The sequence below is a fragment of the Brachyhypopomus gauderio genome, chromosome 1, assembly GCF_052324685.1.
Source record: "Brachyhypopomus gauderio isolate BG-103 chromosome 1, BGAUD_0.2, whole genome shotgun sequence".
NCBI classification, from domain to species: domain Eukaryota; kingdom Metazoa; phylum Chordata; class Actinopteri; order Gymnotiformes; family Hypopomidae; genus Brachyhypopomus; species Brachyhypopomus gauderio.
In genome coordinates this window covers 3,507,194-3,521,479 of record NC_135211.1, presented here as the reverse complement: position 1 = coordinate 3,521,479, position 14,286 = coordinate 3,507,194, and the positions used below count along the sequence as shown (strand labels likewise).

General features: G+C 42.4%; 1 protein-coding gene across 1 annotated transcript; it reads right to left on the bottom strand.

Moving 5' to 3' along the window:
• Nucleotides 1-7,558: 7,558 nt before the first annotated feature.
• LOC143518905 (amine sulfotransferase-like) lies at nucleotides 7,559-14,286 on the bottom strand. The gene is made up of 6 exons (XM_077011834.1): nucleotides 14,182-14,286; nucleotides 10,274-10,476; nucleotides 9,950-10,076; nucleotides 9,281-9,375; nucleotides 8,682-8,862; nucleotides 7,559-8,506 (listed from the first exon to the last, which is right to left on the bottom strand). Exons 2-6 carry the CDS (start codon nucleotides 10,391-10,393, stop codon nucleotides 8,379-8,381), a joined length of 651 nt encoding a protein of 216 aa, XP_076867949.1. The 5' UTR covers nucleotides 10,394-10,476; nucleotides 14,182-14,286; the 3' UTR covers nucleotides 7,559-8,378.

Genomic DNA, 14,286 nt, shown 5'->3' with positions numbered 1-14,286 from the left:
TAGAGCTTAGGAAGGGCCCCCATAGTCGGAGGCGTTCACCTCAACCACGAATGGTATCTCCGGATCGGGCATACAAAGCACCGGTTCCGAAGTGAATTGCCTCTTTAGGTTATCAACGTTTCACATATAGGTGAATTTCCAGTAGTAGTTGCAACACTCGCCTTACGTGTTTCATGTGCTCGGACTCAGACTGGCTATAAATAAGAATATCATCCAGATATACAAAGCCGTATCTGTCCAGGGCTTCTCTCAGCACTTCATTAATGAAGCGCTGGAATATGGCTGGGGCATTCATTAGGCCAAACGGCATGACTAGATATTCATAATGGCCTGATGGGGAGATAAAGGCAGTCTCCCACTCGTCACCCACTCTCACCCTGACCAAATTGTAGGCACTACTAATGTCGAGTTTAGTAAATATCATGGCCTGCTCGAGAGCTTCAAAGGCGGTAGCCATGGGGGTAGAGGGTGATGGTCTTTAAACAAAATAGACTCTATTAAGCAGAACATTGCTAGTACACATAATGCTGTACAAGTGCATCAATATGCTTTTCCAATAACATCTTCTGTTTTTAACCAGTTTGAGTTGATCTTGCTACCCCATCTCACAAGTGGTTCAACAAATGAAATCCACAAACTGTCCTCTGGACATCATTCCTTCTAAGATGTTCAAGCAGTTCTTTGACACTATCTTTCCCTGTCTTTTGACATTTTTAATAGCTGTCTAAGTTCAGGTTTTATCCCGTCCATCTTTAAGCACACTGTGGTCAGGCCACTCCTTAAAAAACAGGTCTAGATCATACAGTTCTTTCTAACTTCAGACCAATTTCTCATCTGTCATTCTTATCTAAAGTTCTGGAAAGGGTTGTTTTTATTCAGTTGCAATCTTATCTAGAATCCCATAACTTATTTGAAAAATTCGAGTCTGGTTTTAGATTTTGTCATAGTGTAGAATCTGCACTACTTAAAGTACAAAATGATGTTCTTTTGTCCCTTGATGCCAAAAAAAAACAGTTCTGCTGGTCATGTTAGACCTCTCAGCAGCTTTTGATACTGTGGACCATCAGACTCTGACTCAATCAATCAATCAAATTTTATTTATATAGCGCTTTTTACAACAGTTGTTGTCACAAAGCAGCTTTACAAGTGCCGAGTCCTAGCCCCCAGTGAGCAAGCCAAGGGCGACAGTGGCAAGGAAAAACTCCCTAGTTTTTTGCATGAGGAAGAAACCTTGAGAGGAACCAAGACTCAGGGGGGGAACCCATCCTCCTCTGGCCGACACCGGTCACCATGACAACAACAACAACAATTTAGACAGAAAGAAGAGAAAGAAAATGAAAAATATGTAATAATGTCCATCATGATGTATGCATCCAGTTAGGCAGGAGGTGGCTGGCTCAGGATGGATCGCTGGTCTCCTCATCTCATTATTCCTCAAACAGGCGGGCAGCCATGTGGAGAAATGAAACAGGGAAAATTAGCTCTGTATGAGGACATATACAGGACAGGTAAAATTATAAACATTTCCGGAGTGTGGCAGCAACTCCGGCATTTAGTTAAATTATTACAGCCTAGCTAAAAAGGCAGAACCAGAAGGTAACATAGGCTTGGGGGCATTCTGAGACAATGGCATCCGTCCACTGCACTGTCAACAAACTTGAGTGACCACGAGCAGTGACAGGACGACAGCACCAGCGCCCCAGTCTACCATAAAACCCTTTGTCTATGAACCCCTGGATCTGTACTTTTATCTAAGGGGGATATTAATTATCAAACGCTAAACTAAATAAGTGGGTTTTCAACCTAGACTTAAAGATTGTGACTGTGTCGGAGTCCCGGACGCATTTAGGAAGATTATTCCAAAGCTGGGGGGCCTTACAAGAAAAGGCTCTTCCCCCTGCTGTTACCTTATTAATTTTTGGAACTAATAAAAGACCAGCACCCTGTGATCTTAGTGGGCGTGGGGGTTCGTAATAGGAAATAAGTTCCTGAAGGTACTCAGGAGCAAGCCCGTGCAATGCTTTATAAGTTAATAAAAGAATTTTAAAGTCAATACGGAATTTAACTGGGAGCCAATGCAGGGCTGATAGGACTGGACTGATATGCTGAAATTTTCTAGTTCTGGTCAGAACCCTGGCTGCGGCATTTTGAACTATTTGAAGTTTATTTAGATTCCTATTTGAACATCCTGACAGTAGTGCATTGCAGTAGTCTAATCTAGTGCTAACAAAGGCGTGCACCAATTTTTCCGCATCATCCTGTGATAATGCATTTCTTAATTTAGCAATGTTACGGAGATGTAGAAAAGCTATCCTAGTAGTATTATCTATGTATTTATCAAATGATAGGTCAGAGTCGAGTATGACGCCTAGGTTTTTGGCTACTGTGCCAGGTGTAATGGGGTAGCCTGCGAGATTAAGCATTAGATCTGGAATTTTCTGTTTTGAGGCCTTAGGGCCCAGAAGAAGAACTTCTGTTTTGTCCTCATTAAGTTGGAGGAAGTTTAGAGACATCCAGCATTTAATATCTTTTACACAGGCCTCAATTTTTCTTAAACTGAGTTTGTCATCAGGTTTGGCTGATATGTAAAGTTGAGTGTCATCTGCATAGCAGTGAAAATTGACACCATGTTTGTTTATAACTGTGCCCAATGGTAGCATATATAATGTAAATAATAGTGGTCCTAGAATGGAGCCTTGCGGGATCCCATATTTAACTTTTGTACGTTTGGATGGAATATTATTGAGCTCTACAAACTGATAGCGATTTGTTAAGTAAGAATGAAACCATGAAAGGGCTGTGCCAGAGACTCCAACCCAGCGTTCTAACCTTTCTAGCAAGATCCTATGATCAATTGTGTCGAAAGCTGCACTAAGATCAAGAAGCACTAACAGCGATACATAACCTTGATCTGAAGCAAGGAGGAGGTCATTTGTTACTTTAACTAATGCTGTTTCAGTACTGTGATGGGGCCTAAAACCAGATTGGAACTTTTCAAATATGTGATGCCTATGCAGATATAGGCATAATTGCTGGGCAACAGCTTTTTCTATGATCTTAGATATAAATGATGTGTTTGAAATGGGTCTATAATTAGATAGTACAGTAGGATCAAGATTTGGTTTCTTAATCAGAGGTTTAATAACTGCTAATTTACATGATTTGGGCATGTGACCTATTGTAATGGATGAGTTAACTATAGTTAGAAGAGGTTCAGTTACCGCTGGTAATACCTCTTTTAATAACTTTGATGGAACAGAGTCTAGTGTGCAGGTAGCACAATTTAAGGAAGAAATTATTTTCTCTAATTCTGATTGTGGGAGTGGATGAAAAGCATCAAGTTTTTCTCCCAGTATGCGATTTAAATCGATGTCAACCAAACCAGATGACATACCAGTTGTATTGCTAATAAAAGGTTTTATATTTTGTCTAATATTCTCTATTTTATTATCAAAAAAATCTATAAATACATTACTAGTGAGGTTTACTGGAATCTGAGGTTCTGCGCCTGCTTGATTTTTTGTAAGTTTGGAAATAGTATTAAAAAGAAATCTAGGATTGTTTTTATTTTTCTCTATCAGTGAGGCTAGGTATGCTGAGCGTGCTTTAGCGAGTGCCCGTTTGTAGTCAATGATGCTATCCTTCCAGGCACAGTAGAATACTTCCAACTTAGTAGATCGCCATTTACGCTCTAATTTACGTGCTATTTGTTTTAAGTTTCTAGTTTGGTCAGTGTACCACGGAGCGAGTTTTTTAGATCTAGTCTTTTTATATTTGAGTGGAGCTACTATATCTAGAGCTGATCTGCAGGTATTCTCTATGCAGTTGGTTAGACTGTCTAACTCTCCTGGATAGGATGGCGAGTGGGCTAGAGCAGTTAAATCAGGGAGGGCTTCAATAAACTGTGTTGATGTTAATGAATTTATCGAGCGCTTTATACACTGCCGAGGAGACGGGCGGGTATTTATGTTAAGATGAATCTCAAATTTGACTAAATAGTGATCAGAGATAGCTACGGTTTGCGGGAGTATATTTATATTATCTACGTCAATACCCAACGTTAAGATTAAATCTAGGGTATGATTTTGATAGTGTGTGGGTCCTACAACGTTTTGTGTAATGCTAACAGAGTTCAATATAGAAGTAAAAGCCCTTGTCAGTGGATCCTCCGCATTATCAAAATGTATGTTAAAGTCTCCTACCATTATTATTTTGTCACTACTAACTGCTAAATTTGCTGTAAAATCTGTGAAATCTTTTAAGAAATCTGAGTAAGGCCCTGGTGGTCTATATACATTTGGAGTGGCTTCGTTTAGAGATAAATAGTCACCAGATTGAATCCACGTTTCAGTTAGACATAAAATATCAATTTTCTGGTCAGTTATAAGTTCATTCATAAAAACTGCTTTAGAGTTGAGTGATCGAATATTAATTAATCCAATTTTCAGATCGGTCATATAGGTAATAATTGGATGTGAAGTTTGAATATTAGTTAAAAACTTAGGACGGACTATTTTCTTATGATTTAATTTAACCCGGGGCACAGACACAGTCTCAATCCTATGGGATCTTGGTGACGCCTCTAAGCAGCTCGCAGACAGACGGTTTAGCCCGTTAGTCTGCGGCCTGGTCGCGACTCTGGTTAGTCAGCAGCTCCTAGTACTACACTGCCCACTAACTAAAAGACTACGGGCTATGCTGCAAGATAACAGGGCAGCGCCATCCCGGGTGGGGTGGACACCGTCCCTGCCTAAAAGACCAGGCTTGCCCTCGAACTCTTTCCAATTATCAATAAAGCCCACTTGATTTTCGGAGCACCACTTGGACATCCAGCGGTTTAGCGACGTGAGCCTGCTGTACTGCTCATCACCGCGCCGCATTGGGATGGGGCCAGAGCAGATTACGGCATCGGACATCGTCTGGGCTAATTTAACCACCTCTTTAACATTAGCCTTAGTCACCTCTGACTGCCGCAGACGTATATCGTTGGCCCCTACATGTATAACTATCCTAGAGAATCGTTTATGGGCTAACAGTCTAAGGTTGCCACTAATGTCCGGCGCTCTGGCTCCCGGTAAACAGCTGACTGTAACCGCTGGTGCCCCTACAGGAATAGCGACTTTCACGTGTCGGACTATAGAGTCTCCTATGACCAGAGTCTCCTCAGCGGGTGTAACACTGAGCGGGGCAAACCTGTTGGACACGTGAACCGGGGAGTGGTGCTCTGGTGGGCTAGCGCTGGCGTTAGCGGTAGCTGCAGCCCTCGCTCTCCGACTACGCCGCCGAGACGTCACCCATTCACCCCGCTGTGAGGGCTCTATCGCCGGAGTCGCGGAGGCGCTAGTTCTCCCTGGCGCGTCCACACCTACTACAGACCCTGTCCCTGTCTCTCTATCCCTCAATAATGAGTGGACGCGGCGCTCTAAACTTTCCACTTTCGCCACAAGAGAAGTAACTAACTGGCACCTCTCACAAATACTATCACTATTACTATCAGTGGCGAAAGGGTCTAGACTAAACTTGCCACACTCCGAACAAGGAAACAAACCAACACCAGCCATGAATAAATCAAAACACTTACCGTGTCTAGCCGATTTATACAAACTTACGCTAGCTGATTTTTAGAAGCAGAAAGTTGATCAGCGGCCGGAATATTCAGCTGCCCGTCTTGACAGTGGAAGTACTATCTGTAAAAAATTATCTAGGAAGGCAAAAAATAAAGATTAGCACATAAACAGATTAGTACACTTTAGAAAAACAATTTCAAAATTCGCTCCGCAGCAGCGTCGGCAGGAAGCAGCAGGAGCCTCTGTGGACCATCAGATTATTACTCGTCTGACTCACCATATCTGCCTTCAGGGAATTGTTCTTAATTGGTTTAAGTCCTATCTAACAGACAGAACTTTCTCTGTAATAATAGGTGATCTGTCTTCCACTTCTGTGACTCCTTTGACCTCTGGTGTTCAGCAGGGATCCATTCTGGGGCCTGTACTTTTCTCACTTTACATGCTGCCATTAGGACCTATCATTGCACATCATAACCTGTCTTTCCATTTGTATGCAGATGATCTACAAATATATCTGCCTGTTGCTGCTAAATCTGCACTCAGTCTTAATTCTGTTATCAGCTGCTTAAATGACATTAAGCATTGGCTGTCTCAAAATTTTCTCCATTTGAATGATGACAAAACTGAATAGATTTTGTTTGACACTAACAGGAATCCATGTAAAAATTCTTTCAGTTCAAGTTGCTCCCCTGCCTTAACCAGGTGGTAAAAAATCTAGGACTGAGCACATTACACCAATTCTTTCATCTTTACACTGGCTCCCGGTTCAGTTTAGAATACAGTTTAAACTGCTGCTCTGTTTTCAAAGCTTTGAATGACCTTGCACCGCCCTACATCACAGAACTTGTACAAATCCATCAGCCCAGCAGAGCCCTACGGTCAGCTGGCCAATACCTACTCAAAGTACCAAAATCCAGATGCAAGCACTGGGGGGATCGTTCCTTCTCTGTGGCTGGTCCAATGGTCTGGAATTGTCTTCCCTTAGAGTTGCGTTCCATCTCTGACCTGGTTCTGTTTAAGGCCAAACTAAAGACCTACTTATTCAAAAAGACCTTGATGTATAATTCTTGATATTTTTAATTACTTCTACTTTTATTTTAAATGGTTGTATGATATTGTTTTATTTGTTTTGTTTGATTAAGCACTTAATTTTGACATCGTAAATATCTACTTTTACCTTAAATGGTTTTATGATATTGTTTTATTTGTTTTGTTAAGCATTTTGGTCAATGCAAGGCATTGTTGGAAGGTGCTAAATAAATACATTTTGATTGATTGATATGAAGTAAAACAGGTGTGGGAAAACTTGAGATGGGTCAGGAAGCGACGCGGGAGAAGGAGACTTGAAAAAGTGAAAGATTTATAAGAGAGAAAAAGGTGGCAAGACACATTGTAATGAATGGCAACAACCAAGAAAGCAGGGAAAGGCTGAAAACGTACCGGCATGACCAAAATGATTCAGCAGTGATCCAATTTTTGAATAACCTTCCAGAATGTGCCTAGGACTCTGACACAGTCTCAGTCTTTAAGTCTAGGTTGAAAACCCACTCATTTAGTTTAACATTTGATAACTAATGTGCCCCCTTAGATAAAAGTACAGATCCAGGGGTTCATGGGTGAAGGGTTTTATGGTAAACTGATTTTTTTAGGCACATGGCTGCCTGCCTAGCTGAGGAACCCGAGCCTTTCCCGAGATCCATGCTGGGCCAGCCACCTCCTGCCTAACCAGATATGATGGAGGATCAACCCCCCGCCCTGACTAACCAGTGTGGATGAAGAATAAACCCACTACACTGGACCCTCTCACCGCCCCAAAATCTCCCGATATGACTAACATTACCAACCATAAAGATGTTTAGGACTGAACAAGAATTACAAAAAGAACTCATGTATATAAATACACACCAAGATGGACTTTATTCATCCCTCACATCTTTTCTTTGTTTTTCTCTCTTCAAATTGTTGTCATGGTGACCGGCGTCTGCCCCGAGTCTTGGTTCCTCTCAAGGTTTCTTCCTCATGCCCTTAGGGAGTTTTTCCTTGCTGCTGTCGCCCTTGCCGCTGCTTTGTGACAACAACTGTTGTAAAAAGCGCTATATAAATAAAATTTGATTGATTGATTGATATTAGAATTATGATTTGGTCACTCCTCCTATGTCACACATAATAGCCAACCTTGGGGCAACGATCAACATCTGTGTTGCATCTGTACTATCTGAGCATATTTGTGATGGAAACCACAAAGTGAGATGCTAATCCAGAACCAGAGCTGAAGGCAACAGACTCCAACATTTAACACAAATAGTTGCTATACAAATACAAATAGTTCTGCATAAACACAAATAGTCCTGCATAACACAAATAGACCTGAGTTTAACACATTAAATCACATAAGGAGCTTATTCAGAATGCAACAGTGATGACTTTAACCAGGACAAAGAGAACAGAGCACATTACTACAAGTCTACAAGTCAGTGAATTGATTAGATCCAGAATACCTTTCTGAATATATGAATCTTAACTCTGTAGGTCTCTCAGATGCATGGACAAGGCCCACTTGTATAGCCCAGATATTAAACCCTACAAAGCAGTGTGAATCTTTTACGCTACACATGACAGGAATATGACAGATGAACGTGTGACCCAAATGTAGTGATGTCTAAATCCAGCCCAAACATATTCCGATCCTTTCGAGCTTATAAATGAACAGTTTTATCATCACTCAGAGTTTTAATCTTTTATATAAATTTTTGAATATTTTAGAATGCAATTATTAGTTCATTTTATGTAAAAACATGTGGTAATGACTTCTCAGCCACGTATTTCAGTGATATCCCACACCAACTCCAGAGGGAAGTCTTTCATCCTCTCCTGGAAAACTTTGTCGAAGTGTTCGTTCTGTGCCACTGTTAGACAGTTCTTCCAGTCTCCCACTGTACCTGTACAAGAACATTTGCCACTCAATTACTAACAATGAATATTCTATTTTTGATTCTTGGAAAATACAGTAGGCTTAGGTAGGCCTATAAAAAATTAAAATGATAATGTTGCTCACTAGCTTCACATCCACCTACTGGAGGAAAGCTCTTCTGAGTGACTTTAAGGAATTCTGACCTTTCCGGAGGAAGTTCCCTTTTCCAGGGGCTTTAATGTCTTCTGGTAGGAACTCATAGTTGGCAATGGGATCTTTCTTCATGTAGTTGAAGCTGGCTTTTTCCACCACATTGTCAATGGCGGCGTCAGAGAGATTCTTCCCCACAAAGTTACAGATATGCACCACTGCGCTTCGCAGGTCCTGAGACACAACACTATTAGTGTCAATTAGGGTTGTGAACATGAACCAGTACATCACAATAATAAATGTGAAATAGTTATAAAAATCATTTTGTAAATGAAATACAAATGTGTTAATATTGCTGTGATAATACCGATACACTGCTATGTCTCAATAGCGAATCATATGAAATCATTTATGCATTGAAAAAACTGATTTATCAATGATTTAACAAAAAAGTGGTAGTATTTTGGTTAGGTTATTAAGAGACAAATTCAGAAGTTTGTCAAAACTGTGGTAAATTAACCATAGTAATAGTTTATAGTTATACTTCAATGCAAATTTCATATTGTGACATTTTTAATGTTACAAGCCTATCCTTGATGAAATTCATCTTTGTGCTCTCTGATTGGTATAATCTGTGAAAAAATCATCTCACCTTGATCATTTCCTCATAGCTGAGAAACAGAATGTTATATTTGTCCTTGTTGGTGAACCATCCTTTGACATGGTCAAACCAGCTGCCACCCACCACTAATGAGGAGACACACTGTGTGAGCACTGATTTAAAACCAGTTTTCCCTGGGCTGGTCATGGTCACTAAAACTGATCCAGTATAGAGGAGACACACAGTGAACACTGATCTAAACTGATCACTGAACACTGATTTCAACACATCTTACATAATAGTGTTGATAAAAAGTTCAACTTTATTCTTCCACCTCAAGTGTATTTTGAATTGAAGAGGTTTCCTTTCTTTTTTTAATGCAGGGAAATGTATGTAATACAATGCTATGGCTGTTATACACTATATTACTGATGCTGAAGGATATTCCAGCCATTTCTGTGATAAGCCATTTGTCTCACAATTTTTGAAGGCAGACCAGTCCACGTGTTCAGAGGGTCGATGCAGGTTTTTCATTGTTTCATGCATTCATATTATCTTATTGGTTTAAGCAGAACTTAAATGCATAACTGATTTTTTAAACAATGTTTTTGAAGACTGCTTTAAAGTTAGACTTGGAAGATTCTTTCTAGCTTCTTAATGACACGACACTCTTTCTGTGGAGCACAGTAAGATTCAGGGTTTACTGAAAAGGTGACTCACTCCATCCACTGAAGAACTTGTCCAACATGTCATTGTAATTCTCAGGACACTCCAGTTTCTTCATGAACTGACTGAAGTGGAAATATGACACCATGATGTCTTTAGGGTTCCTGAAGACGTAGATGATCTGGAGTTGAAGACATTCAGCATTAATGGCTAGTAAAGTTTGTAAAGGTAATTTCAGTTCCACATGTATCTGACTGATATATTTACCCGAGTGTGTGTGAATGTGTTTCTGTTTGTGTGTCCCTGTCTGTGTATGAGTATCACTGTGTAAAGGTGTGCATGTGTGTTCCTACATGGCTCTGTGATGCAGGACCTCACCTTGCCTCTACTCTGCAGACCCCGTGGTATGAGGTGTTCATGCAGGTGTGAAGCGAAAAGTCGAGGGGAAGGTCGGCTCTCATATTCCTTCTCTAGCTCCCGGAATTCCAGCCATGGCATTCGATCATATGTCAACTTGTCCTTCAGCTCTGGGAAATCCTGCTCATACACCAGGGTTAAAATTCGCTGGCTCCACACTGTTCCTAAAACCAAAAGAAACCAGGTGAGAGAGGGGTGGGGTGGTGGTGGTGGTGGGGTGATGGTGTGACGGTGGGGGTGGTGCTCCTTTGTGTAAAGTTTTTCGTGCTGAAAGCTGAATGCAGACACGCTACCTGGGACTTGAACCCAGTTCAAAAAGGAGGAAAACAGTAATTCTGACCGCTGGACCATATAGTCTGCTCCCTTTGGACGAGTCTAGGAACAGGAACACTAAAATATGCCACGGATGTTGAAAGTGTTGCACATGTAACATGATTCTCAAACACCTCTGCCGAAGTTATGATTTTAACAACCGATTTACCAGACCAGTCTAAAAAAAGCTTAAATTTTTTAATAAACCAACTGTAAATATCATGTTATTGTAGGATTGCGTGGGCCTATGTTAAGTGCCCCCCCCCCCCGCTCCAGGGTGTATTGGTTTCCCCAAATGAAAATATGGTCACCCAATATTACATCCATACCACAACCGTTTTTTTAAACATAAAGTAAAATATTTTCCCTCCATAGCAATATACACGTTACGTGTCTGTCTATACCCGATAACGGACAACCAGGGTCGCTGATGTGCACCAATAATCTGTAGGTTAAGAAAATACATTCATTAAACAAATGATCTCACTCACCAGATTTAGGGAACGTGACCACGAACAAATCATCATCCCTTATTTCAAACGTGTCCAAACTGTCTAAATAGGTTGTACTCTGGTCAAAGTAGTCGTTTACTGCGTAGACCATTCCTCTGTATTTAAAGAGTTTGCCATTAAATTGTTTATTTTCATGCTGAGCCATTTCTCTGGGATAGTTTCAAATTTTTGGGAAGTTCATGTTAGTTTTGTAGAAAAAGTAGTAGTCTCCTCAAGTTACACCCCTCCCCTTCTTCGTTTTAATCATTATCTTTCTAGGTTGTAGCAGGGTTGCCAACTTTTCAAAATCACTTGGAGTGAGATTTGATTTTGGGAGGGGGGGGGGTGGCGTGTGTGTCGAATGTTGGGGGGGGGTGGCATGTGTGTGTGTTGAATGTTGGGGGGGGGGTGGCATGTGTGTGTGTTGAATGTTGGGGGGGTGGAATGTGTGTGTGTTGAATGTTGGGGGGGGTGGAATGTGTGTGTGTTGAATGTTGGGGGGGGGTGGCATGTGTGTGTGTTGAATGTTGGGGGGGGTGGCATGTGTGTGTGTTGAATGTTGGCGGGGTGGAATGTGTGTGTGTTGAATGTTGGGGGGGTGGCATGTGTGTGTGTTGAATGTTGGGGGGGTGGAATGTGTGTGTGTTGAATGTTGGGGGGGTGGAATGTGTGTGTGTTGAATGTTGGGGGGGTGGCATGTGTGTGTGTTGAATGTTGGGGGGGTGGAATGTGTGTGTGTTGAATGTTGGGGGGGTGGCATGTGTGTGTGTTGAATGTTGGGGGGGTGGCATGTGTGTGTGTTGAATGTTGGGGGGGGTGGCATGTGTGTGTGTTGAATGTTGGGGGGGGTGGCATGTGTGTGTGTTGAATGTTGGGGGGGGTGGAATGTGTGTGTGTTGAATGTTGGGGGGGGTGGCATGTGTGTGTGTTGAATGTTGGGGGGGTGGCATGTGTGTGTGTTGAATGTTGGGGGGGTGGAATGTGTGTGTGTTGAATGTTGGGGGGGGTGGAATGTGTGTGTGTTGAATGTTGGGGGGGGGTGGAATGTGTGTGTGTTGAATGTTGGGGGGGTGGAATGTGTGTGTGTTGAATGTTGGGGGGGTGGAATGTGTGTGTGTTGAATGTTGGGGGGGTGGCATGTGTGTGTGTTGAATGTTGGGGGGGTGGAATGTGTGTGTGTTGAATGTTGGGGGGGGGTGGCATGTGTGTGTGTTGAATGTTGGGGGGGGGGTGGCATGTGTGTGTGTTGAATGTTGGGGGGGTGGCATGTGTGTGTGTTGAATGTTGGGGGGGGTGGCATGTGTGTGTGTTGAATGTTGGGGGGGGTGGCATGTGTGTGTGTTGAATGTTGGGGGGGGTGGAATGTGTGTGTGTTGAATGTTGGGGGGGGTGGCATGTGTGTGTGTTGAATGTTGGGGGGGTGGCATGTGTGTGTGTTGAATGTTGGGGGGGTGGCATGTGTGTGTGTTGAATGTTGGGGGGGTGGAATGTGTGTGTGTTGAATGTTGGGGGGGTGGAATGTGTGTGTGTTGAATGTTGGGGGGGGGTGGAATGTGTGTGTGTTGAATGTTGGGGGGGTGGAATGTGTGTGTGTTGAATGTTGGGGGGGGGTGGCATGTGTGTGTGTTGAATGTTGGGGGGGTGTCATGTGTGTGTGTTGAATGTTGGGGGGGTGTCATGTGTGTGTGTTGAATGTTGGGGGGGTGGAATGTGTGTGTGTTGAATGTTGGGGGGGTGGAATGTGTGTGTGTTGAGTGTTGGGGGGGTGGAATGTGTGTGTGTTGAATGTTGGGGGGGGTGGCATGTGTGTGTGTTGAATGTTGGGGGGGGTGGCATGTGTGTGTGTTGAATGTTGGGGGGGTGGAATGTGTGTGTGTTGAATGTTGGGGGGTGGAATGTGTGTGTGTTGAATGTTGGGGGGGTGGCATGTGTGTGTGTTGAATGTTGGGGGGGTGGAATGTGTGTGTGTTGAATGTTGGGGGGGTGGAATGTGTGTGTTGAATGTTGGGGGGGTGGAATGTGTGTGTGTTGAATGTTGGGGGGGTGGAATGTGTGTGTGTTGAATGTTGGGGGGGTGGAATGTGTGTGTGTTGAATGGTGGGGGGGTGGAATGTGTGTGTGTTGAATGTTGGGGGGGTGGGGGTGTGTGTGTTGAATGTTGGGGGGGTGGAATGTGTGTGTGTTGAATGTTGGGGGGGTGGAATGTGTGTGTGTTGAATGTTGGGGGGGGTGGGGGTGGCGCATGTTTCATTTGTTGGCGGGGGGGGGGGGGGGGGGGTGTAAAATGGACACATTAAGTATTGTTGGCGCCAGAGCGAACTAGTAACTCATTGAATCATAGATGTAGATCAGAGATAAACGCATTTTTCAGCGTGAGAAATGTATGGCGTGTGATTGGATGTATGACGTGTGAAGACAGTCACATGCGTGTGTCTCACGCTCATTGCGTGAGAGTTGGCAACCCTGTTGTAGGTTGTACTGCTGTCCTTAAAACCTACAGATGTCTTTCATGGAATATGTTAGGTTATGTAATTGAGAAACAGAGATAATAAATTCAGTTCAGGCTTTGTAACGTTAAGAATATGAAACACCTCTTTGCCATAAAACATCAATTGTCAGCCATCACAGACAAAGCAAATTTTGATTTTATATTTGAATATGATTGTTAATTAATTGTAACTAAATAAACACGGCCATACAATGTAACAAAAACATAAGTTGTTGAAATTATTGCACGTTTCATTCCAGGTTTCACCTTTTGCCTTAATGCAGCCATGTTGCTGAATTTCACTCAGTTCAGATGTTTCATATTCTGGCTTCATTGAAGAATTAAAAAAACTGTACTATAAATGCTTTAAATGTTAAAATTCAACACAGTCTGTGTCATTTTAAACATATTTCTTTTTAGAGTGTAGAATCCTCGTGAAAGGTTTCTCTGAACAACTTGCTCATTATAAGCGAAATATAGACTGCCATAAAGCTCATCAAGTGTGCAGGTCATGTAGGTACACAATAAAGGGCATCTAGATATGTAAACATTACTGTACGCCTTCAGTTCACTCTTACCTTGACTTTCCCCAAGTCGTTTACAATCTGCTTAAAGATCCCTGGGCAACATGACCCCGTCACAGTAATGTCATGCAGACTGCTTCTGAGCAGCTGAAGTCAGAC